The sequence below is a fragment of the Spermophilus citellus genome (genome assembly GCF_964194105.1).
Source record: "Spermophilus citellus genome assembly, chromosome: 2".
Classification (NCBI taxonomy): Eukaryota; Metazoa; Chordata; class Mammalia; order Rodentia; family Sciuridae; genus Spermophilus; species Spermophilus citellus.
In genome coordinates this window covers 249,241,024-249,264,079 of record NC_138183.1, presented here as the reverse complement: position 1 = coordinate 249,264,079, position 23,056 = coordinate 249,241,024, and the positions used below count along the sequence as shown (strand labels likewise).

Here is a 23,056-nt window from a genome sequence, read left to right as displayed (position 1 = left end):
TAACCACTGAGCCACATCCCCAGCCCTATTTTGTATTTTATTTACAGACAGGGTCTCCCTGAGTTGCTCAGCACCTCACTTTTGTTGAGGCTGGCTTTGAACTTGCTATCCTCCTATCTCAGCCTTCTGAGCCACTAGGATTAAAGGTGTGCACAACCAAGCCCAACTTGTTGTTTATAGTTTTGATCAGAAATGTCCCCCCAGAGGGCTGGGATTGTGGCTTAGCGATCACCTAGCACGGGTGGGACCCGGGTTCAATCCTCAGCACCACATAAAAATAAAGGCATTGTGTTGTGTTTATCTACACTTAAAAAATATAATAAATATTAAAAAAAAAAGAAATGTCCCCCCAGAACTCATTGTTGAAGGCTTATTCCCCAGTGCAGCAGCACTGAGAGGTGGGGATTAAGAGGTGATTGGATCATGAAGTCTCTGACCTCCTCTATGGGTTAATCCACTGATGGATTTATAATTTGCTGGGCTGTTGTAAAGTGGGGGTGAATTGAGGAGATGGTCTAGTTAAAGGAAGTAGGTCCCCCTTTCTCTTCTTCTTATGTGAAGCATTTAACTCACTTGTTTATTTTTCTATTAATTTATTCAACAGTATTATTAGATGCCTACTATGTATTTGTACAAATTAGGGTCTGGGGATGTGAAAAATTCATAGGCACTTGACCTCTATTCTTATTTCTTTTTCTGTTTCGGTACTGAGGATTTAACCGAGGGGCGCTTTACCACTGAGCCACATCACCAACCCTATTTTGTATTTTATTTAGAGACAGGGTCTCACTGAGTTGTTTAGTGCCTCACTGTTGCTGAGGCTGCTTTGAACTCCTGATCTGAACCGCTGGTATTACTGGCATGTGCCACCCCATCTGGCTTTTTAATTTTTATTATTTTTTTTTTATTTTGAGACAGGGTCTTGCTAAGTTGCTTAGGGCCTCATGAAGTTGCTGAGGCTGGTTTCAAACTTGTGATCCTCCTGCCTCAGCCTCCTGAGTCCCTGGGATTACAGGTGTGTGCCACCACGCTTGGTTTACCTTCATTTCTATTATTATTGCTACTCTTTTGACTTTAAGGAGCTCCTTATATACTGGTAAAATCAGTGGAAGATTGGCAGAAGCAGTATGGAGCCTAGTAGTGTGAATCTTTATGGAGTGAAGCGGGTGGGGCAGTTGAGAAGGGCTAAGGCAGGTGCTTTCCTGAGGAGGTGGTAATTGGGATACCTTAGGCTGATTCTCTCAGCAGCCATTTATTGTATACCTACCATATACCAGTTGTTATTCTAAATGAAGAACTGGGCTTAAAGGGAAGTACTAAGGAAAGAAATTGACCAAAATAAATGGTTATATTTTGTGTATGTAACAATGAATCCCACTAGTGTGTACAATTAAAATATATCATTGAAGCTGGGATCGCACAAACTTGTAATCCCAGCAACTCAGGAGGCTAAGATATGAGAATCATAAGTTCAAGGCCAGCTTCATCAACTTAGCAAGACCCTAAGCAATTTTGCAAGACCCTTTCTCAAAGTAAAAAAAATAAAAAGGGCTGGGTATGTCGCTCTGTGGTAAAGCACCCCTGGATTCAATCACCAGAAATCTCTCCCCCACCAAAAAGAAAGAGCCGGGATGTTCAGATAAATAAGACAAAGGCCAAAGTCTCTGGGCTCACAGAGGAGCAGATGGAAAGATAAATAGGTAGATAGTTACATTAGACTGTAGTCAGTTTTGAGATGGGGGTGGGGGGAGCCTGGGGTAGAGGTGAATGCCTATACCTATAATCCAGCAACTTAGGAGACTGAGGAAGGATGATTACAAGCAGGAGGCTATTCTGGGCCACTTAACACTGTCTCAAAAACAAAACACAACAATGCAAAAAAAGGTCTAGGGTTGTAGCTCAATGGCTCAGTGGTAGAGTGCCCCTGGGTTCAATCCCCAGTATCAAAAAAAAAAAAAAAAAAAAAAAAAGAGAGAGAGAGAGAGCCAGCCAGATGTCATAGACAAGGTGACACCTGAGCTTTATCTTTTGGGAGGTAAATAAGAATTAGTCAGCAAGAAAAGCAGAAACTGGGGGCTGGTGATATAGTTCAGTGGTAGTGCTTGCCTAGCATACAGGAGGCCATGGGTTCAATGCCCCCCCCCCAAATATAATACAAAATTAGGAGCTGTTGGGGCTGGAGATGTGGCTCAAGCGGCTCGCCTGGCATGCGTGCGGCCCGGGTTTGATCCTCAGCACCACATACCAACAAAGATGTTGTGTCCGCCGAAAACTAAGAAAAATAAATGTTAAAATTCTTTCAATCTCAATCTCAATCTCAATCTCAATCTCAACTCTCTTAAAAAAAAATTAGGAGCTGCATTTCAGGAATCACATGTACAAGGACTCCAAGGCCCAAGAGAAGACTTGATTCGTGCAGGTAGATGAAGAATCATTTTTAGGATGAATTGTTTCTGAGGTTGTGGTTGCAGGATACGGAACATAGACATCCACTAGGCTCAAGCAATAAGAAAGTAAATCACCTCACATGACTAAAAAGTTCCGAGGTTCTGTGGCTTCAGCTCAAGTTGGTCTAGAGGCTCAACGTTGTCACTGAGAAACCAGTTCTTTTGTGTCTTTGTGTGTGTGCATATGTGTTATTCAGGATTGACTTCAGGGCCTCCTGGATTTTAGGCAAGTGCCCTATCCCACAGCTATATTCTCAGCCCTTTTAAACTTTTCTTTTAAGGGCTAGAGAGGTGGCTCAGTAGAGTGGTAGGGTGCTTGCCTAGCATGCATGAGTCCCTGGGTTCAATCCCCAGCACCACAAAAACAAAACAAAAACAAACAAATTTATTTTGACCTCAGACTTGTGATCTTCTTGCCTCAGTCTCCAGAGCTGCTGAGATTACAGGTGGGCCGCTTTCTCCATCTTTTCAAGTTACCCTCAGCAATGTTGGTTTTTTGTGAAGATCAAAGACAGCAGGCAGAGCTCCTGGGCTTCCTGGGCTTTGTTCCATATTTGCAGCAAGCTGATTGGGCCAGTTCAGGACCTAGGCAACTTCTGGGCCAATCATGGTGTCTAGGGCCTTGGGGAGGCTGACATGGAGGTGGGATCAAGCCCACAGCACCACAAGGATCCTTGAACAGGAAAGGGCAAGTGGACGTTAGGGGCACAGACTTTGAAGAAGGAGATAAGGAGCTTGAACTTGAATGTAATCCAAGGATAATGAGAAACAGAGGATTGACTTGATCAGAAGGGCTGATTTGACTGTTGAATAAAGGACAGATTAGAGGAGTCAGGGAGGCCCACTGGGACCAGGCTCTTTCCATACTGGGATGAGAAGCCTTGCTCAGTGGCGCCTGCCTGTAATCCTAGTGACTCAGGAGGCTGAGGCAGGAAGATTGCAAGTTCAAGGCCAGTCTGTGCAAGGGGGTGTTACAAAACAAAACAAAACAAAAAAAAAACAAAAGAACTAGAATTTAAGATGTAGCTTAGGGTAGAGCACCCTGAATTCAATCTCTAGTGCCACAAAAATAAAATATATAAGTAGATTAAAATGGTTAAGGATGTGGCTTGGTGGTAGAATACCAATGCGTTTAATTCCTGGTACAGCAAAAACAAAAACAAGCATACAAAAAACCCAATGGAGCCAGATGAAGTGGCTGGGGGTGTGGTGCTGAGGAAGGAGGATCATCACAAGCACAAAGCCAGCCTCATCAACAGTGAGGCGCTAAGCAACTCAGTGAGACCTTGTCCCTAAATAAAATACAAAATAGGGCTGGGGAGGTGGCTCAATAGTTGAGTACCCTTGGTATTCAAAAAAAGATAAAAAACAAAACAAAACAAAACAAAAAACCCCAAACCTAAATGGGATAAGGCTGGGTAGCGGCATTGGGGGAGGTACATTTACAGCATATATATTTTTTAATATTTATTCTTTAGTTGTAGTTGGACACAATACTTGCATGTGCTAGGTGAGCGCTCTACCACTGAGCCACAACTCCAGCCCCCATTGATAGGAATCTGATGGATGGATCTGGGAGTAAAGAAGAGGGAAGGGTGGAAGGCAGTTCCAAGTTCCTCCTTTGAATCTTGGCAGGAAGGAGGGTGCCTGCTGGTCATATGACGATAAAGATTCTGAGATCACTTTTGAACAGATCTAAGAGTTAACAAGCTAAACCTCAGTTCAGAAGGATATGGAGGTTGGGGGTGTCCACAGCCCTCAGTTGGAGGAATTGAAGGTCTTGGACAGACCCCAAAGAACCAACAGAAGGTCCCAGAATGGGAGCCAGGGAGGAGCTGGTGAGCAGGAGAAGAAGTGGCCCTCTCTGTCCAGTCCTGCCCAGAGGCTGAGTGAGCCCATACCCCAGAAGGGCCTATGGATTTAGAGATAGCAGAACCACTTGTGACCTTGGCAGGGACATGGTCTGTGGAGTGGCATAGGCTGCAGTGGCACTGCAGGGGGTTGGGGAGTGAGTGGGAGGTGAGGACAAAGGTGGAGGGGTGTGAATAACTCAAGAAGCTCAATTTGGGGGAAAAAGATTTTTTTTAAGGCAGCAGAAGCTTTAGCAGAAAGGGGCCATTAGGGTGACAAGGTCCAGAGAGGGCCAGCAGCAATGGGGCATGGGTGGGAGCAGCTTTTGGTGCTCAAGGGGAGACAATCCTTACAGAGAGGTCGGTGGGGACCAAGCTACTGCAAGGCCCCACGGGGGACATGGACCCTGGGAGTGAGATCAGGCTTGAAGGGAGGGGTGCATCCACACCAGCAGGAGAGGCAGGAGCTGGATCTGTGGGAGCAGGGGCAGCCACGGAAGGGCTTCTTCCCAGTTGGCTTCAGTTCTCTCCGGAAGTGACAGGCAAGGCTAAGAGCCACACAGAAGGTGGGGTGGTGGTGAGTGGTGGAGGGCCGTGGGGGGGAGGTGGGGTGGGAGGGGTACTTGCTGCCAGACCTGAAGCTCTGGGTGTGCGGTGGGCGGGGGCAGAGCTCACCTGCAGGACACAGCAGTCCTGAAGGGTTGGGCACGGGGCCTGCAGATGGGTGGACTAGGCCAGGATTTGCATGGGGGGTGGGGCGTTCCGGGGTATCCGGTGGGCCTTAGTGGGTAGTGAGCAGACCTGTTTGGCTGGATCAGACACAGGCTAGAAAACCCTTGAGTCCTGGGCTGGGAGAGGAGAGCTTAGCCTGGAAGGCAGTGGGGAACCTTGGAAGGCTGCTGAGCAGGAGTGGGACAGGATCCAAGCTGTATTTGTATTTAAGAGTCTGTCTGGGCATGGTGGCGCAGGCCTGTAACCCCAGTGGCTGGGGAGGCTGAGACAGGAGAAGTTCAAAGCCAGCCTCAGCAATGGCGAGGTGCTATACAACTCAGTGAGATCCTGTCTCTAAATAAAATACAAAATAGGGTTGGGGATGTGGCTCAGTGGTTGAGTGCCCCTGATTTAAATCCCTTGTACCACCCCCCCCCCCATAAAAAAGAAAGAAAGAAAGATAAGAATCTCTATTCAGCACCTGGTGCAGTGGAGCATACCTGCAATCCCAGCCACTCCAGAGGCTGGGGCAGGTGGATCACAAGGTCAAGGCAACTCAGCAAGATCCTTTCTCAAAATAAGAACTAAAAAGGGCTGGAGATGTAGCTCAGTGGTAAAGTGTCTTTGGGTTGGTCCCTAGTACAAAAACAAACAAACAACAAAAAAATGTGTTTTCAGCTCTGTGTGCCTAAAGGATTGGAAGGATCAGGCTGAGGCAGGAATGTGGAGCTGTTAACAAGTCTAAAGGAGGATGTCAATTGTCTGATGTCATGGAGGGGAAGCTTCTTGCTCTGGAGGTTAGAGGTTAGATCCAGGAATCCAACTAGGGATAACCTTGAGCTGGTCTATAGGGTATAAGAGCCATGTGCAGAGAGGGCCCTGCCAGGGTGCTCAAGTAGGGACTCCAGCTTCAGAATTGATGACTTTTATTTTTTTTCATACTGGGGATTGAACCCAGGGACGCTTCACCGCTGAGTCATATCCCCAGCCCTTTTTATCTTGCATTTTGAAACAGGGTCTAAGTTGCTGAGACTGGCCTTGAACTCGTGATCCTCCTGCCTCAGTCCCTGAAGCCACTGGGATTACAGGTGTGTGCCACTGTGCCCAGCTCAATTGATGTTCTTAACTACATTCCATCATTGAATTCTCTTAATAATCAATGAGATCAGGATGATTGTCATACCTTTTTTAAAAAATATTTTTTTAGTTGTCAATGGACCTTTATTTTTTATTTTTTATTTATATAGTGGTGCTGAGAATCAATCCCAGTGTCTCACACATGGTAGGCAAATGCTCTACCCCTGAGCTACAACTCTAGCCCTCTCATTCCCTTTATAGATGAAGGGATTGGGGTCCAGAGAGGCCAAGGACCTGCACTGAGGCCACACAGTGAGCTGGGACTCACCCTAGATTTGAGCTCCTGGTCTGCTTTTGTCCTCCACACTCTTAAGTCTCCACTGCTATGTTTCTAGGGGCCTCTGCTGCATGTGACTACTCTGAGAGGTTCTCGGTGGCCCTGAGGGAACCATGGTCCAGGCACTCAGTCCAGGAACTTGGGGCTCCTACGTGTGCCAAGCTCAGCCTCCCTGGGAAGATGTCTGTGTCCAGGCTAAGGTAGGACCCCGCTGGTTCATGCTGCCACCACCAGAGGGCGCAGCTTTTGCCCAGGTAAGGGGTAGGGAAGACCACCCTCACGGCTTCCAGAGAAAAGGAGTGGGTTCCTGGGTCATGCAGCTGCCCCCTCATGGAGCCCAGGAGGTCACTGTTGCCTTTCTGTCTCTGTCTCCTGAGGTCTTGTTGACCCTTCCTCCAGTTCCTGCTTGGCTCAAGGAGTCTGCTTTCCTCATCCTGGGTGTCAGGAAGCTTGGGGTCTCCTTGCTGACCTCATGCCGGCTTTCGCTCTGTCCTTCCCCCAAGCAGCAGCCTTTTACCTCTGTCATCTCTGTCTTTTCACCAGGGACTCGGGGTAGAGCTGGCTAGAAGGCCAGAGTGTCACCAGGAGGGCCCAGAAATGGGAGGGTAGCTACCTGGGCCACACATCAGAAGGCCCAAAGGGTGGGAAGACAGGGAGGGACCAAATTCCTGTCTGGGCAGCATGGGGGGAGGGCAACAGAGACTTCACCTCCCCCCACTCCCAGTTGAGGGGAGCACTTGCAGCCTCCATGATAGACAGTTCAGCCAGGTTCCTGCCCAGGCCCTATCACCCTCCCTCCTTCACCCCAGGCCTAACTGCCTGCCTTCCTCCCCAAGTTTAGCCCCTTGGTTGTGGCCACTGAGGGCCTGGCCAGGGTCCCAGGCACTACACCACAGCGGACTGCCTCACTGGGGACAGTCCCAGTCTGTCTGGCAGGCCTGGAGGGTTGGGGATTGGCTGGAACTGCCCCCGCCTTTGGGAGGAGGGAGGGGGCTGGATGGCTCACCCAAGGTCACCCTCCTTTCCTTTCCCAGCATCCCTGTGCAACCTTTGTCCCCTCTGCCTCACCTTGAGGGAAGACACAGGATGCCTGGCTGGCAGGCTGCAGAAGAGCCTGGAGGAGAGGAACGCTCTGTGGGGCTCCCGACTTGATCCCGAGCGCCTGCTGTAGGACAGGCCCTGAGAACACAGCAGTGATTTCAGTGACACCATCATACAGATCAAGTACATTTGTGTCGTGAACTGTGTGGCCGAGCACCAAGTGCGTTTGGCCAGGCCAGGGATAACTTCCCTGGGGACCTGAGGGGTAAGGGGCCTTTGGAGAAGGGAGGAAGGCTTCGGGCCGAGGCCTGGTGTGGGAGCCTCAGTCTCTTCATCTGAAGAGTGCAGGAAACAAATGCGCCCTGCTCACCAGCTTCTGCGAGCTGCTAGGCAGCCTGCATCCTGGCCTGCAGCTCTCAAAGAGAAGGCGCTGTCATCCCTCTTCCCAGCTGAAGGATGAGTAGAGCGTCCCAGCTGAAATGGTGGGCAGGGCTTTCCAGGGAGACCTGCGGCTCCCGGCTCTACCTGACAAGCTTGCAGGTAGCATCAGGGAGGTGAGGGATTCTGGTTCTCACAGCAGGCTGACAAGCCAGGCTACCAGGCTGCTTTGGCCTCTTCCTGCTGCCTCAGGGTGGAGGAGAGGAGGGGCTGGTCCCTGGGCTGCCTCTCCTCTCCCCTCCCATACCCCATGTTTCTGGCCACGTGGCACCTCTGCACCCCAGGTCTGTGGGAGGATAATTCCTAAAGTGGGAACTCAGGGGGCCAGGGAAAGGTACGTGGGATCTGGGGTATTGCTGTGACTCAGTCCTGTGGTACAACAGCACCCCATAGCCCCAGGGCGGAAGGGAGGGGGTGCTGTCTCTTTAAGAGCCTTCAGGCTGCTGGGAGCAGATGGCCAGGCCGGCCGGGGCCCCTTGTCCTTTGTGTGCCTTCGCACAAAAGAGGGGGCCATCTGGGGAGGGGGCGGCTGCAGCAGGTGGGGAGGGCTGGGCCTTGTTCCTCCCCTTTCGAACCCTGCTGTGTGCCCTTGCCCCTTGGGGGAGGTTGCTCACTAGGAATGCACCTCCTCTCTGGACCCCGTGGCCCCCACAGCTGCCCCCAACTCCTACCATGGCCCTGGGTGTCATGTCTTACTTCTTTAAAACCTCACTTCATAGGGCCTAGGGACCCGATCCCCCACCCCAAGGAATAAACCTTTCTTCCCTGCCCCCACCTCCAGAGCAGGATCTTCCTTTGGCCCTAAGAGAAGTGTGAACAGAATTAGGTGCTCCAGGTTGGGGACGTCTGGGTCTCGGCATCCCTGCAGATGGAGGCAAGCTTCGGGCATCACTGGAGGTGCAGGGGGTGGTGGTGAGGAATCAGCTAGATGCTGAGGCCTAGGGGGGTGCTTAGGGGGCTGGGCCCAGGACCCTAGATCTGAGTATGCAAAGAGGCAAGGAGGGGGATGGGGACCCAACTGAGGCCCTGCCTAATAGGCCCCAGCAGGCAAGATGAAAGATGCCTTGGTGGAAGAGGGTGGTGCACACAATGGTTGCCTGCCAGGCAGAACGGGACAGTGACAGCCTCCCTCAAGGGTGGAGGTGCTGGCGGCAGGGATGGCACCCCGCCACTCAGGAGGGCTCAGTCTGGAAAGACTTCATCTTGAAGCGGACCCCTAAGCTCCGACCGGGTCTTTGGTCCATTCACTTTTCTCCTTTGTCCAGACCTCTCCACCCTGGGGCTGGGTGCCCAATCCATGATTTAAGAGGAGGAAAAAAGGCCCCATAGCCTTGGCCCGAGGTGTGGCGGGCAACGTGGCTGCTGGCTGGGTGGCCCCAAATGCCCCGACAGCGGATAGCGCAGCAGCCGGGTGGGGTCGCGCCTGACTTTGCCTGGCCGCCCGCAAGGAGCCCCCTAGGAACAGGCGGCCCCAGCCAGGTCGTGGCCCCACCGCAGGACCCAGTCCGGTCGGCCACAGGCAGTGTGGGTGGGGGCAGGGATCCCTGGCTGAGCCCTGGGCTGCTTCTAAATTTAGGAATCTGATTACAGAGTGGCCTAGGAAGGGAAGGGAGAGAGGGCGCGAGTGCAGGCGCGACTCGGTCTGGGCACACCGGGGTGTGACCGGGTGAAGGCGTGTCCAAGAGTCCGGGGCTCCAGGTGGGAGGGGCGGCGGGCGGGGGCTTGGGCCTGTGTGCGCTGCAGCACGTGCCCTGGGCGGCGGGGACGGGCTCCGGCGCTGCTAGCAGTCTCAGAGCCGCCGCCGGTGTGTGTGCTGGCTCTTTGTGTGCCTGGCAGGGTGGCTGGGTCTGGCTTTGAAAGTCTCTGCCCACCCCCTCCCCCATCTCCGTCTGTGCCTCCCTACCCGCTTCCCTGTCTGTCACTCTGCCCGTGCTTGTCCGGGGGGAGGGGGATGCTGCTTCCAGCTGGGGTGACAGTGAACCCAGTGGGGAGGAGACCCACCCCTGTCTCCCCTAGCAGTCCAAACCTTCCCTTCGACCTTCCACTTCTATCCCTCAGCCTTTGATGCCACCGTCTTGGGGGTGCAGGCTGCAGTAGTTAAAGGAAATTGGGGTGACCCCTGAGGACCCACAGATCCACCAGAAGCCAGGCTCTGGCCCAGTAGCTCTTGGAGGAATTTATTCCTCTCCTGTCCGGCCTCCCATCCGCTCTGGCCCCCAAGGGCGCATGAAGGGGGGTCCCCCCCTGCGGAAGGGGGGGCGGGGAGTTCCTTGGCAGGAAGGGAAATGGAAGGAAAAGCTGGGCTCCACCCGGGCGGGCGGGCAGGCGGCCTCTGGGCCCCCGGGGCAGGCGGCAGTAACCCGAGCCCACTGGTGTGTGGGGCCGGTGAGCGCGTGGGTGGGGCTGACCCCCGGCTACTCCTGGGGGGCAGTGGGATCTCCCCCAGGAGCAAGTCTGGGGGCCCAGGGACTGCAGAGGGCCCCAAGGAGGGACTCGCTCCCCACCCCGGTCCTGACCCCACCCCCTGGAGGTCTAGCCCCAGCCCCCAGGCCCCGCCCCCGGGCCCTCCCTCCCACCCCAGGGCCAGATGTTCAGCTGGCGGAGGCATCGGCTGGGGGAGGGGTGCTGAGGCCGCAGCCGGCACTACTTCCCTGCCAGCAGCTTCATTGTGTGCGCGAGGAGCGAGCGGCGGCGGAGAGCGGGCGAGCGAGCAGCAGCGCGAGCGCGGCGGGGAGAGCGAGCGCGCCGGGGAGGGTGCGAGGCGGCGCCCGCGGCTGCGCTCCGCCCGCCTCCCGGCAACTCTGCCCCAGCGCCGCGCGCCGTGCGCGCCGTCCCGCCACCGCCGCGGCCCCGCCGGCTGCCGTCGCGGGCTGAGGGTCTGGTCCGGGCAGGGGTCCTAACCCCGAGACTGGGGCATCCCTGGCGCAGCCGAGAGGCACGGAGCCCGCGGGGGACGTAAATTACGCTGCAGCACTCGCCGGGTGAACGGCGTGGGCAGGCGGACGGCGGGGCTTCGGGCGCCCCGAGGGCAGGGCTCCCCGACTTCTCCAGGGGAGCCTCAACCCCGAGGGGCGCACAGAGCTAGCGTGCCCCAGCAGCGCCGGACCTTGCGCTCATCCCCCGCGTACCCCACTTCTGCACAAACTTTTCTGACGCCCTCGCCCGTGGGGGTCGCGGGGAGCGCTGGGGCTGCCCCTTGGGCTCCCGCCCCTCCGGACCCTAGCCACGCTGACCTCCTGCCTCTTGTAGCCTCAGTGGCGACCTCTCCAGGCCGGGCCGCGCGTGGCACTCGAGGAGAGCGCGGTAACCACCGTCGCTCTCCGAAGGCTCCCGCGCCCCCGGGGGCAGCCGGGCGGGGTAATGCCCTCGGTGATGGAAAAGCCGAGTGCGGGCTCCGGGATCCTGTCCCGCAGCCGGGCCAAGACGGCGCCCAACGGCGGACAGCCGCACTCGGAGGATGACAGCAGCGAGGAGGAGCACTCGCACGGTGAGCCCAGCGGCCTGGGGTTAAAGGCGCACTGACTGGCCCAGGGGCCGCGAAGTGGGGGAGGGAGAAGAGTTGCAGACTAAGAAGCATATTATGTTGATGGTTCCTGTCCTCCTGGGTTGGAGCCTCTGCCTTGCTTCTCCCTCAAGTCTGGGGCTGCTGGCACAGGGGATCTGGAGGCTTGGCCATGGAGGTAGTCCTGTCCGCCCTGGCCCTGCCCTTACTCGCTGAGAGACCTAGGCGTGCCTCCCTTGCATAGATTGGGTCCCTCATACCTTGCCACCTTGCAGGGGACTGAGGTCTGGCTGGGGCAAGGGCCGGAAAGACACCTCGACACGGAGCTGAGGCTCATGTGGTGGGGAGGAGCCTTGGGTTCCTTGCAGGGCTGTGGTCCAGGTCTAGGGTCTGCCCTCCAAGCCCCCACCTTCTGCTGGAACAAAGCACTCTGCTTGGCCTGGCTTGCCCCCTCCCCATCCGATATGGCCATGACTAGGCAGGGTCTCTCTCTTTTCTAGTCCCCTCTTTGGCTGAGGGTAATTGGGGGAAGATCAGGGAAAAGTGAGCCTCTTGGAAGGTGGGGGCCCTGGGTGGTCAGGAGGGAGAACTCCAGCCCAGCTACCTCCCCCGCCACATCCTCCCGCCCTCCCTCCTTCCCTGGAGTCCTGACTGCCTTCCCCTGGCTCCACAGACAGCATGATCCGAGTTGGAACCAATTACCAGGCCGTAATTCCGGAGTGCAAGCCTGGTGAGTGGCAGGACAGGCGGCAGAGGGAGGGGTGGGGGCCCTAGCTTGGCCTGCAGCCGCACCTGGGGAGCCCTTGGCTGGCTGGAAGGACAGGCTGGCGGGCAGGCGGGGGTGGGTGGCCCCATGGCATGGTGAGTTTTCTTGCTCTGCTTTCCTGTCTGGTCTCTGCTCCTCCTTCCCTTCTGGGCCTCACCTTTCAGGCCCCACTCCCCTGCTGCCCTCTGGCCTTGGGTCCAGGCTAGAGCCACCAGGCTAATCTGAGTGTCTTTCCTCCTTCTCTGCCTTTCAGAGAGCCCAGCTCGCTACAGCAACAAGGAGCTGAAGGGGATGTTGGTGTGGTCACCCAACCACTGCGTGTCAGATGCTAAGCGTGAGTAGGGCAGTACTCCGGGCTCAGGCTCAGCCCTGGGAGGGGGTGTCTTGGGTTGAGGCAGAAAGCCAGGTGCTGAGGCCTGTGTCTGTGGTTCCACCTACTTGGGAAGCTGAGGCAGGAAGATGGCTTGAGCCCCAGAGTTTGAGACCAGCCTGGGCAACATAGGGAGACCCCATTACCCCCCCAGAAAATAAATAAATAAAAGAAGAAGAAAGAAGTGGGCTGGAGGCTGAACTGAGGGTTCCACCTCTGCCTTGGGACTCAGGTTTAGGGTCCTCGCTCCAGAGTGGGGTACCCCTCCCCTCTCTGGACAGGCCTGGGTTAGGAACTGTGCCCTCCCTTGCAGTTGACAAGTACATTGCTATGGCCAAGGAGAAGCATGGCTACAACATCGAGCAGGTGAACCTGGCCCCTGTGGAGATCTGGGGGAGGGGATGGGACAGTGCTGGGGGCAGTGCAGCCTGAGTTGCCCCTTGTCCTGGGCCAGGCATTGGGCATGCTCCTGTGGCATAAGCATGATGTGGAGAAGTCACTGGCTGACCTGGCCAACTTCACCCCGTTCCCTGATGAGTGGACCGTGGAGGATAAGGTGTTGTTCGAGCAGGCCTTCGGCTTCCACGGCAAGTGCTTCCAGCGGATCCAGCAGATGGTAACGCCCGCCCCGCCCCCAGCGCTTCCCAGCCCTCCACTCCCACCAGCTCCCTTGGGTGCCCACCTCTGGCCTTGCTCCCCCAGCTGCCTGACAAGCTCATTCCCAGCCTGGTGAAGTATTATTACTCTTGGAAGAAGACCCGCAGCCGAACCAGTGTGATGGACAGACAGGCACGGCGGCTGGGTGGCCGGAAGGACAAAGAAGACAGGTGGGGTCTGGGTCATCACAGGGTGGGGGCAGACAGACTTCCTGGGACCCTGCCTCATTCCCTCCTGTGTCCACAGCGATGAGCTTGAAGAGGGACGAGGAGCCGTGAGTGAGGGAGAGCCAGATGCTGGAGACCCCAAGAGAGAGGTGAGGTCTCCAGCTGCTGTGGCCCCACCTGCCCACCTGCCTCCCCCACCCTCCAGCTCTGCACCACCTGCCCTCTCTCCTTTCTCTGCAGCCTCTGCCCTCTAGGCCCCTGAATACGCGCCCAGGCCCTGGAAAGAAGGAGGTCCAGGTGTCTCAGTACCGCCACCACCCGCTCCGAACCCGGCGACGCCCACCCAAGGGCATGTACCTGAGTCCTGAGGGCCTCACTGCAGTGTCAGGAAGCCCAGACCTTGCCAACCTCACACTCCGGGGTCTCGATTCCCAGCTCATCTCCCTCAAACGCCAGGTAGGGACCTAGGAGAGGAGGCCAGCAGCTCCTGGGAACTAAGTTCTGGGGTAGCTGTGATGTAGGGGAGATGGCGCAGGTGTGACGCCTGTCGTGGCCCCATCCTCCGGGATGCAGGCCCTCTTTAAAAAGTGGTTTGCAAACAGGGGAGGCTCTCAGTGTCAGCTCCACTGAGTGGTTGTGATGGACTGGGTGCCCAGTGGTGGCACAGCTCTTTGTTGGGGGACGTGGGATTGACTGCACACTGGGGCTCAGGTGAGGCAGGGATGGTGACCTCCTGGGACAGAGGGTTAGATGTCCCTCCCTCCTGGCCTTCTCAGGTGCAGAGCATGAAGCAGACCAACAGCAGCCTCCGCCAAGCCCTGGAGGGTGGCATCGACCCGCTCCGCCCCCCTGAGGTAAGGCTCACAACTGGGTGGAAAAGGGAGTTCTCGGAGGCAGAACAGAAAGGGGGTATTGATAAGGGGTACAGGGCTTCTGTTTTCCTTTTTTGTTGTGTGTATGTGTGTGTGGTGCTGGGTTTGAACCCAGGACCTTGTGCATGTGAGGCAAGCACTCTACCAACTGAGCTATATCACCAGCCCCTGTTTTCCATATAACAGGAGAATGTGATTCAATTCATATCACACATATAGAGCACAATTTTTGATATCTTTGGTTGTATACAAAGTGGAGTTACACCATTCGTGTCTTAATACATGTACTTAAAAATATGGAACGCTTCACAAATTTGTGTCATCTTTGCACAGAGGCCATGCTAATCTTCTCTGTATCATTCCAACTTTAGTATATTTGCTGCTAAAGTAAACATTGTTTTCCACATTTTAAAAAATATTTTTAGTTGTTTATGGACACAATACCTTTATTTTATTTATTTATTTTTATGTGGTGCTGAGGATTGAACCCAGTGCCTCATACGTTTGAGGTAAGCTCTACCACTGAGCTACAATTCCAGTCCCTGTTTCCATAACTTTTTACTTTATAAAGATTATATATTCCTTGTTGGGTGTGGTGGGACAAGCCTGAAATCCCAGGGACTCAGGAGTCTGAGGCATGAGGATCACAAGTTTGAAGCCAGCCTTAGCAACTTAGCAAGGCCCTCAGAAGCTTAGGGAAGACCTTGTCTCAAAATAAAAAACTGGGGACGTGGTCAATGGTTAAGCAAACCCTCTACTCAATCCTGGTACCAAAAAAAAAAAAAAAAAAGGCTGGGGATGTAGCACGATGGTAAAGTACCCCTGGGTTTAAACCTGGTACCAAAACAAAACATATCCCTTGTTCTTCAGGCCAATACCAAGTTCAACTCCCGATGGACCACAGATGAGCAGCTTTTGGCTGTGCAAGGTGGGTTAGACTATTGAGGAGGACAGAAGACCCTAGGAATCCACCTCTTACCTTCCAAAAAGCTGATGGGAAGGGGCAGGGAAGTAACTAGTTCTGAAGGATATTCACACTTTTGCTGCCCTTTCGACCCTTGCAGCCATCCGTAGATATGGCAAAGACTTTGGGGCTATTGCCGAGGTGATTGGGAACAAGACTTTGACCCAGGTGAAGACCTTCTTTGTGAGCTACCGGCGCCGCTTCAATCTGGAGGAGGTGCTGCAGGAGTGGGAGGCCGAGCAGGATGGGGCCCCGGGAGCCCCAGTGCCCATGGAGCAGGCCAGGAGAGGGGCTCCCTTGCCAGCCCCAGCCCTAGAGGAGGACGATGAGGTGAGAAGGAGAACGAAGCCCTCAAGGGGAGGAGATGTGCTGGAGTGCCCCGAGGCTGGCCCGGGGGCAAGCATAAGCACTCTTCTCATTCTTTCCTCTTTCCTCAGGTCCAGATTACATCTGTCTCAACATCTGTGCCCAGATCGGTGCCCCCTGCACCGCCACCCCCTCCATTGCCCTCCTCCCTGTCCCAGCCTCCCCCACTGCTGAGGCCACCTCTGCCCACGGCTCCCACCCTGCTTCGCCAGCCACCCCCACTACAGCAGGGCCGCTTCCTGCAGCCCCGCCTGGCTCCTAATCAGCCCCCTCCACCTCTCATCCGCCCGGCCTTGCCTGCCTCCCGCCACAGTGCCCGCCCTGGTCCTCAGCCCCCACCTACCCTGATCGGAGCCCCTCTGGAACCTCCAGCACCCTCACTCTGAGCCTTGGGGTCCTCTACCACCCATGGGCTCCTGAACCCCTTTGCTGGCATCTCTGAGGACAGAAGGGACTAGAGCTCTTGCCAGATCTTTCAAAGACCCAGAGCTGCCAGTTGGCACAGCCCAGCCTGTGGGTTCTGCGTGTGTCCTGGCAGCTGAGTTGCAGGCTGGGGCTAAGGGGCCTTCAGAGCTGGCCTGAGGACTCTGCTTCCTGGCTAGGACTGGAATGGCTGCCTCCTTATCTGCGAGAGGCTTGGCCTTTGGGCCTGCCTGTTGTGTGTAGGGGGTAGTGACCTTAGCATGGGGGCAGGGTAGGACAGTTTGGGGTGTTGGCTGTCCTCATTCCCCTTTCCCTCCTTTTAGCAATAAGTCTGGGGGTGAGGTGGGGAGGGGTGGGGGGAGGTGGGCAGAGTCCTGAAGGAAGTCCCATTCTTCTGCAGGGCCAGGTGGGAATGCTGAAGGGCCCTGAGGGTGCCCACCTCACCCGTCCTCCCTGGAGCTTGGGGAAAGGGGAGCTGGGAACTTAGGGAGACATGGGTTTATTTTTCAATGTTTTTTAAAAATAAATAAATACAACCTCCTGAGTTGGCTGGGTCTTTTGCCTTTGGGTGCCCAGAGGGTGGGAGAGAGCTGGCCCACCCAGCACTAGCCTCCCTCAGCACCAACTCTCCTCAGAGCTGACACAATCAGTTCTCTCCTGTAAGGATGGCTGGCAGGCCAGGCTACATCTTGCCCCTGGGGGACTGGGTCCCTGCCTGGCTGGGAGAAGAAACTGGAGGAGGCAGCTCAGATTCCAAACATTCTCTTTATTACGTGTTTGATCCAGAGTCCAGAGGAGAAACTAAGTGCAGGGCCGGGTGGGAGGAAGGGGCTAGGTGGGGAGGGGCCACCTGGCCTGGGTGCCCTGGCCCCCACCCCCTTTGGGAGCCAAGCCATGCCCTCCCGGCCCCCTAGGAGCACCCGGGCTGTTCCCTAGGGCAGGAGGAGGGAGGGAGGGGGAGCCCTTGGTCTGAGCCGGAGCCATGGTGGAGCAGGGGGTAAGGAGGGCTGAGGTTGGCGAGGCCCCTTCCTGGGACCCAAGGGCTCTGATGTGTTGCTGAGCCTGGCCTGGGAGTGGGGGTGATGAACAGGGGTGGAGTCATCATAAATCAAAAAAATAATAATAATAAAATAATAAAATAAAAAATAAAACCCATCACAAAAAAATGTACAACTCAGGTGAGGGCAGGGGCAGCCTGTCGGACTCCCTCCCCCCATTTCTCAAGAACTGAAACAGCAGAGAAATAAATTAAGGGATGCAGTGGCCACCACCAGCCCAGCGCCCACAGCCACCCACTCCCACACTGGCCGAGGTTAGCAAGCGGGGGTCGCTTCGCCCATCTGTCCCCACCCCAGGGAGGCAGACACTCCGGGCCCTGCCGCCCAATCCAGCCTTCCGCCAGGCGGCCATGGAGGCCCTGGGCAGTCTCCTGAGAGGAGGGGCGACAGTGTCAGGAAGAAGAAGGCAAGGCCGAGATGAGAGTGGTGCGGGCAGTCACTGCTGTGGAGCGAGCTGGTGCCCAGATTAATGCCAATGACGGGGAAGCAGTGGGGAGGAGGGATGGCGAGGGGCTGTGCTTTCAGACAAAGACTCTCCCAGAAAGGAGAAGCCCAGCGTCCCTGTCAGGGAGATGAGCAGCCCAAGTGGCCCCCTGGGGGCCGAGGAGCCCATCTGCCCCGCAGTCCCCTCCCCTCTCCCAGCCCTGGGTCAGCCCTCCTTCTGCTGGGAGGGGTAGGAGAAGATGGCACAGACTTTTGAGGAGGGGAACAAACGTCCCCACAGCAGCTTGTGGAAGGAATGCCCAGCTCTGGGGAGGGGGGCAGAGGATAGTGTGGAGGGAGGCTTGGGCCCCTGCCGCCTGCCCGCCCACGGCCCTGTCCTCTCCAGGGCTGTGCAGCACCCCCGCCCAGCCCCCAGCTGCCCAGGCCTGCAGCCCAGGGGCCTGAGGGCAGGGGAAGGCCACCTCTGGTGGTTCGCTTGGAGGGTAAGGAGGGGAGGAGAGGGGAGAAGCCCAAAGTGGGCCTGGCGGAGGGCCTGCCAGGGAACTCCACCACTCTTGCCTGAGAGTGTTCCAGCCCTGAGCCACCCTCCCGGGAAACCCCACAGATCCAGTCTCAACTGTCCCAATGGGGCAGGGAGGAAAGGTGGCTGCTGGGATTTTTTTTTTCTTTTTTTCTTTTTGGTAATAAAAAATTTCTTGGTTTAGGCGAAATACTCTGTGCAACCGCAGTACCGAGGGGGAGCCCTGCCCCCCCACCGCCCCTCCCCGTCCCTGCCTCCGGTGGGGAGAGAGGGGAAGGAGGGATTTCTGGGCAGGGTGAATGTGGGATGGGGAAGAAACATCTCCCATCCCCCACAAACATGGAAGAAAAAACCAAGAAGGGCCAGGGAGGGGACAAGTGCCAGCAGGGGAGACACGCCAATCCATTGCTGCAGTCTCGCCCAGGTGGGGCACAGGGGCAGGCCCCAGCAGCCAAGTCCGGCTGGCAGGCCTCTGCTGCCCCTCTCCTGGCAGCCTGTTAAAGCTTCAGCTCATTGGCTATTTTGGAGGCAATGTTTTTGAAGGCCATGGAGGTGCCTGATATCCGCTTAAACCGGACACCGTTGAGAGACAGCCGCGGCAGTTTGCACACCTCCATCTCCCACTGCACGAAGCTCTCGTGGCCCGGTGTGCCGTGCATGCACAGCAGCATATACTTCTCGTGCAGCTCGCTCTGGCAGCTGTTGGCGTCCAGCACCTTGCGGATCTCCCGCATCATCTCGTTGGGCTCCATGGAGCTCGTGGTCTTCATACTCCAGGTGAAGCGCAGTGAGCGTGGCTTAGCCTCCCGGAATTCTTCCTTCTCTTTGTCATTGCCTCCACTGCCTACCACGTGGGGTCTGCGAAGAGGGCAGAGGCGGTGTCAGCCGGGGGCTGAGGCAACCCACCCACAGGAGAGCCACCCTGGCAGACAGACCCTGAGACTAGGGAGGAGAGCGGGAGGGAGCACAGAGCAGCGAGCTGGAAGAGGGAGGGTCACACTCTGGTCCAGGGGCAGCCCGGGGTGAGAGGCGGAGGCAGTCCTCTGGCCCTCAGTCTCTCGGGGTAGAGGGTAGGGGGTGAGAAGCCAGGCGGGTGGGGTGACAGTTCCATGCGGTTACAGTTTTTTTCTTTGAAGAGGGGAGGGCTATGCAAGGAATGAGTGCATTCAAGGCAATGTGGCACAGACTGTCCCTCCAGAGAGGCTGAGGCAGCAGCGAAGACAGTCAAGGGGCAGGGACCTAGAGCCCCAAACGCCGGACGCAAGGCTCTGACTTCTGGAATATATTACGATCTGAGAAGGACCCAGAACTATTGCAAGTGCGCCTGGGAAAGGGAAATTCTGTGAGGAAAGGGAGGCCCACAAGAGGGTGCGGACAGGGCAGAACCACCGGAGAAAGGGCCAAGAGGCAGAAGGAAGAGAGGAGCAGGCGGCTTGTGGCAAGCCCGGTGGCCTGGGCAGGGCCAGTGCTGGCTCCGGCCCTCTCACCTGAGCGTCTCCACCCGGTCTTTGCTTTCAGGTTCATTCAGGTTCCTCAAAAAACAGAGCGAGGGAGAGTTTAGTGCTGGGATCTCTCGCTCCTTCCGCCGCCACAGACCCAGATGAGAGTGGGTCTGGGGAGGTGCCACCAGTGGGTGGACAGGACCAAGCCCAAAGGCCACTTGCCCGTCACTTGCAGGCCAACATGGCTCTGCAGCACCTCATACTGGCAGCTCAACTGTCCCTTACCAACAAGGAGCCCAGCACATGGGGCCTGTCCCTCCCCACACTCCCAATGACGTGTGCTGGGAGGAGCTTCTGCTGGGGGAGGAGGTGTGGCTGCGCAGGCGCAAGCACAGAGCCCCGCCCAGCAGGAGCCGCTAACCCTGGGTCCACTGCCTGGCTCATGCTCTACTGGGGTTAGGGTTGGGAGCTGGTCCTTTATACCAATATACCAGGGTCTCAGATCAAAGTCTTCGTGGAGGAAGGAGCTGGGGGTATTCAGAAGCCTCTCTCAGAGGCTCAAAGTGCCAAGACCAAACTGTGTGGCAGCTGCTGTGGCTGATGGGAAAGGCCACTGCTCCATGCACTTGAAACTCCCCTATGGTTGGCCTGCCAGGCCGGCTGCTCACACAGGAGGGGGGCTAGAGGCCAGGAAGACACCTGGGTGGGTGGGGAAGAGGTCTGGCCCCGCTGAGCGGCTTCTCCAGCTCCTGCCTGAAAGATGGGTGCCTGAAGCTGGGAAACTGGGGAGAGCAGAAGAAGGCAGGAAGGAGGAAAGGCTGAGGAGGGAGAGCAGCAGCAGCACATGTAAAAGGGACACGAAGACACAGACACATGGAGGCCAACAAGCGCACTGTGAGCAGGGCCCAGCTGTGACAGGAAGGAGCCCTAGTTGCTCTCCTCAGGCCCCTGCAGTGCAGACCCAGCCAGCCATGCAGTGAGCTGGGCAGGAGGGGGGGGGGGGTGGACAGGGAATAGGGAAGTCCTGAGAACCCCATCTGGCCTGTTTCTCCCTCAGCTGGGATACCAATATGCCTACCAGGTGACCCAGGGTCCCACCTGGTCTTTGGTCTGCAGCTTGGTATCTGGCTTACCCAGGGCCACAGAGAGGACGTTAGGCCAGGACTCAAAGAGCCAGGATCCTGGCCTCAAGTGAGGTTCTCCTGATGTTCTGTCAGGGATTGGAGGCAGAATGGCCCCTGTCAGAGATTGTTTGCTCCTGGCTCTTTGGCAGGCACAGGACACACGTGGAGGAAGCAGCCCGGAGGAGAGAAGGCTTGACTCATCAAACGCTGCCGGAGGCAGTATGCCAGGCAGGGTGGGCTAGGCTGGTTCTGCAAGAGCTGCCAGAAGGGGGTGCTGCGCCCCATTCATGAGGCAAAGGCTCCCTGGGCCTGGAGGAGTCAGACTTTAGCCTAGGGACCCCAATGTCCCTGTAGTACCTCAAAAATCTTGCCATCAGATAGGCCAGGGAGGAAGAGGTCACAGCCCTGAAGTTCAGCAAATCCAAGAGACCCCAAGAGATGCCATCCCAGATGCATTGTTACCCCAGTGGAGCCTCCTCATAGCACATGCACACGACAAGGGGAAGGGCCAGAGAAGGAACCCAATGCTTGTGACCAAAACCTGGGGTGGGTAAAGAGACAATCTTAAAGGGAGAATCCCTGAAAAGGTCTCTTGCTTGAGGAAAGGTATACCTGTGGCCCAAGGAAGACCCCTTACTTTCAAAGCCATTTGCCTTGGGGGTTCAAAGTCGCCTCGGAGGGGCCCTATGTTCTGAGCCCTGCCTGTCTGAAGGGGGCAGGGAAGGTGGACTGAGGCTGAGGCCTAGTCAGAGCAGTCTTCATCCCTTTAAGATGGCAGAGAGGAGGGCCACACAGAGCAGGTGAGCAGATGGAGAGGAATCAAGAGCTAGAGGCGGGGTTAGTGATGGAGCAGGACAGACACAGGACACACACACACATACACACACACACAGTGGGCTCAACGCCTACCTTCTGGCAAACCTGAAAGACAGATTTCTAAAAAAACAAACAAAAAAAGACAAAATAAAAAAAGAAATAAAAAAAAAAACCAACAAGACGGTATGTGGATAAGCAGGTGGGGAGTGGGCTTCCCAGGTGCAAAGGTCACCCCAGTTTTGGAAGAGCCGCTCAGCGAGACTAGAATCCTGGTTATCAGGTCTGCTCCCACACTCTGCAGTCCTTACACCTGTACCCTGCGGCTTGGGCAGGGCAGTATCTTCGACTACTCCAGCCCCATGGAGTGAGTGAGTGATGCAGGGGAGGCAGGGCGGGCAGGCCCACTATCCCAAAGCCCCCATTGCTTCCTGAGCTGTAACTCCAAGGTGGGGGAGGGGAGTGGGACAGAGAACATCCCAAGAGGCTGGATGCCTCTGACCATCTCAGGGGCTCGGGTGTAAGCTGGACCCACGGTGGGCAGCTGTCGGAGCCAAGGCTGTAGGGAGGCCACCGTAGGACCTTGCCAGCTATTGCACTGTGGGCTTCACTCTGGGAACCCCAGAGAGAAATGGCAGCAGCCAGACACCACCAACTGGTGGAGGAAAGGAGGTCAAGGGGGCAAGTTAAGAGACCAGGAAAAAATTTCCTTGTCAGCTCAGCCTGGCTCATGCCTCATGACTTTGCAGCTGCGTCACCAAATATAAGTTTCCATGGGAACCCAGGAGAGAAGAGGGGGGCTTTTATTTTAGCATCTGAGTTCACACTCCCCTAGAGAGGAGGCGGTATTGCCCATCTGCTTGGGGCCACAGAATGAGGGGTGCCTGAGAGGAACTGGGGAGAGGCCTAAGAGGATGGGTCTGGACACATAAAGTGTTGACAATGACCCAATTTTTTAGGCTTCCTGAGGCCTCTTCTAACCCTTAGGACCCAATCCCAGTTCTGGTATTTCCACCCGCCTCCCAGGGCAAGGCCTGGCCCCAGCTTCTCTGCCACACTAAGCTCCCTGCTCACCTGCGGACAAACTTGGAGGTGAACTTGCTGAAGATGCTCCCGGAGGCCCCCCGCCGGCCCTGGCTGTGGCCAGAGGGAGAGGCTGGGGTCACACCGTAGGGCAAATTCTGCTGGTCCCGCACCTGTCGGAGCTGCCCAGCATGGAAGGTGCTTCGACTGGACACACCCCGGGGGAAATTAGTTCGGTCTGGGGCTCCACCACTGCTGCTGATGTTGTGAGCGGAGGGGGAGGCGACAGGGACACGCTGGGGGGCTGTGCTGTAGGAAAAAAGGTGGGGCCAAGGGAACATGTCAGGTATAAAGAAGCCATACACCCCCGAGCACCTGGAATATCCTGTGGTGGGGACAGGGAGGGGGAATGCTAGGGCAGAGGCAGCCATCACAGAGGACACAGAAGGAAGGGTGTGACCACTGAAGACAGCGGTGAGGAGTCTTGTGGAGGTAGAGATGATTTGGGAAGGAAGGAAGGCAGACAAGGAAGGACCTATGTTGTGAGAGCAGTACAGAATGGACACAACTGGCTCCTTGGACCCTCGAGGGGACATTGGGAACCAACTCTCAAGGACTGAGGGTCCCTAAGGAAATCCAGGAAG

The 23,056-nt window shown here is 56.2% G+C and overlaps 2 protein-coding genes across 11 annotated transcripts in view; one reads left to right on the top strand and one right to left on the bottom strand.

Moving 5' to 3' along the window:
* Nucleotides 1–8,830: 8,830 nt before the first annotated feature.
* RCOR2 (REST corepressor 2) lies at nucleotides 8,831–16,529 on the top strand. 2 transcript variants are annotated; one of them, XM_081263271.1, is made up of 13 exons: nucleotides 8,831–9,599; nucleotides 11,151–11,388; nucleotides 12,077–12,133; nucleotides 12,423–12,503; nucleotides 12,853–12,905; nucleotides 12,994–13,155; nucleotides 13,242–13,366; nucleotides 13,443–13,512; nucleotides 13,604–13,819; nucleotides 14,140–14,217; nucleotides 15,106–15,163; nucleotides 15,300–15,529; nucleotides 15,637–16,529. In XM_081263271.1, the coding sequence occupies exons 2-13, from the start codon at nucleotides 11,262–11,264 to the stop codon at nucleotides 15,949–15,951; spliced, it is 1,572 nt and encodes a 523-aa protein (XP_081119397.1). In that variant the 5' UTR covers nucleotides 8,831–9,599; nucleotides 11,151–11,261; the 3' UTR covers nucleotides 15,952–16,529. The 2 variants fall into 2 exon arrangements, with proteins under 2 accessions (XP_081119397.1, XP_081119396.1); XM_081263270.1 differs by having other exon boundaries at nucleotides 8,831–11,388.
* Nucleotides 16,530–16,734: 205 nt separating this feature from the next.
* MARK2 (microtubule affinity regulating kinase 2) overlaps nucleotides 16,735–23,056 on the bottom strand; it is a 61,411-nt gene continuing 55,089 nt past the window's right edge. For 4 of the 9 annotated variants that reach the window (XM_081281318.1, XM_081281310.1, XM_081281314.1 and 1 more), the window contains 4 exons: nucleotides 22,464–22,721; nucleotides 21,486–21,512; nucleotides 19,498–19,542; nucleotides 16,735–18,868 (listed from right to left, as the gene is read on the bottom strand). In XM_081281318.1, coding sequence (XP_081137444.1) covers nucleotides 18,508–18,868; nucleotides 19,498–19,542; nucleotides 21,486–21,512; nucleotides 22,464–22,721 — 691 coding nt within the window. In that variant the 3' untranslated portion in view covers nucleotides 16,735–18,507. The other 5 variants (XM_081281313.1, XM_081281316.1, XM_081281312.1 and 2 more) reach the window with 3 other exon arrangements.

Coding starts and splice junctions, on each gene's coding strand:
- RCOR2 (XM_081263271.1), top strand. CDS start 11,262: ATGCCCTCGGTGATGGAAAAGCCGAGTGCGGGCTCCGGGATCCTGTCC. Junction 12,504..12,852: donor CTGCGTGTCAGATGCTAAGC/GTGAGTAGGGCA, acceptor CCTCCCTTGCAG/TTGACAAGTACATTGCTATG. Junction 13,513..13,603: donor CTGGAGACCCCAAGAGAGAG/GTGAGGTCTCCA, acceptor CTTTCTCTGCAG/CCTCTGCCCTCTAGGCCCCT.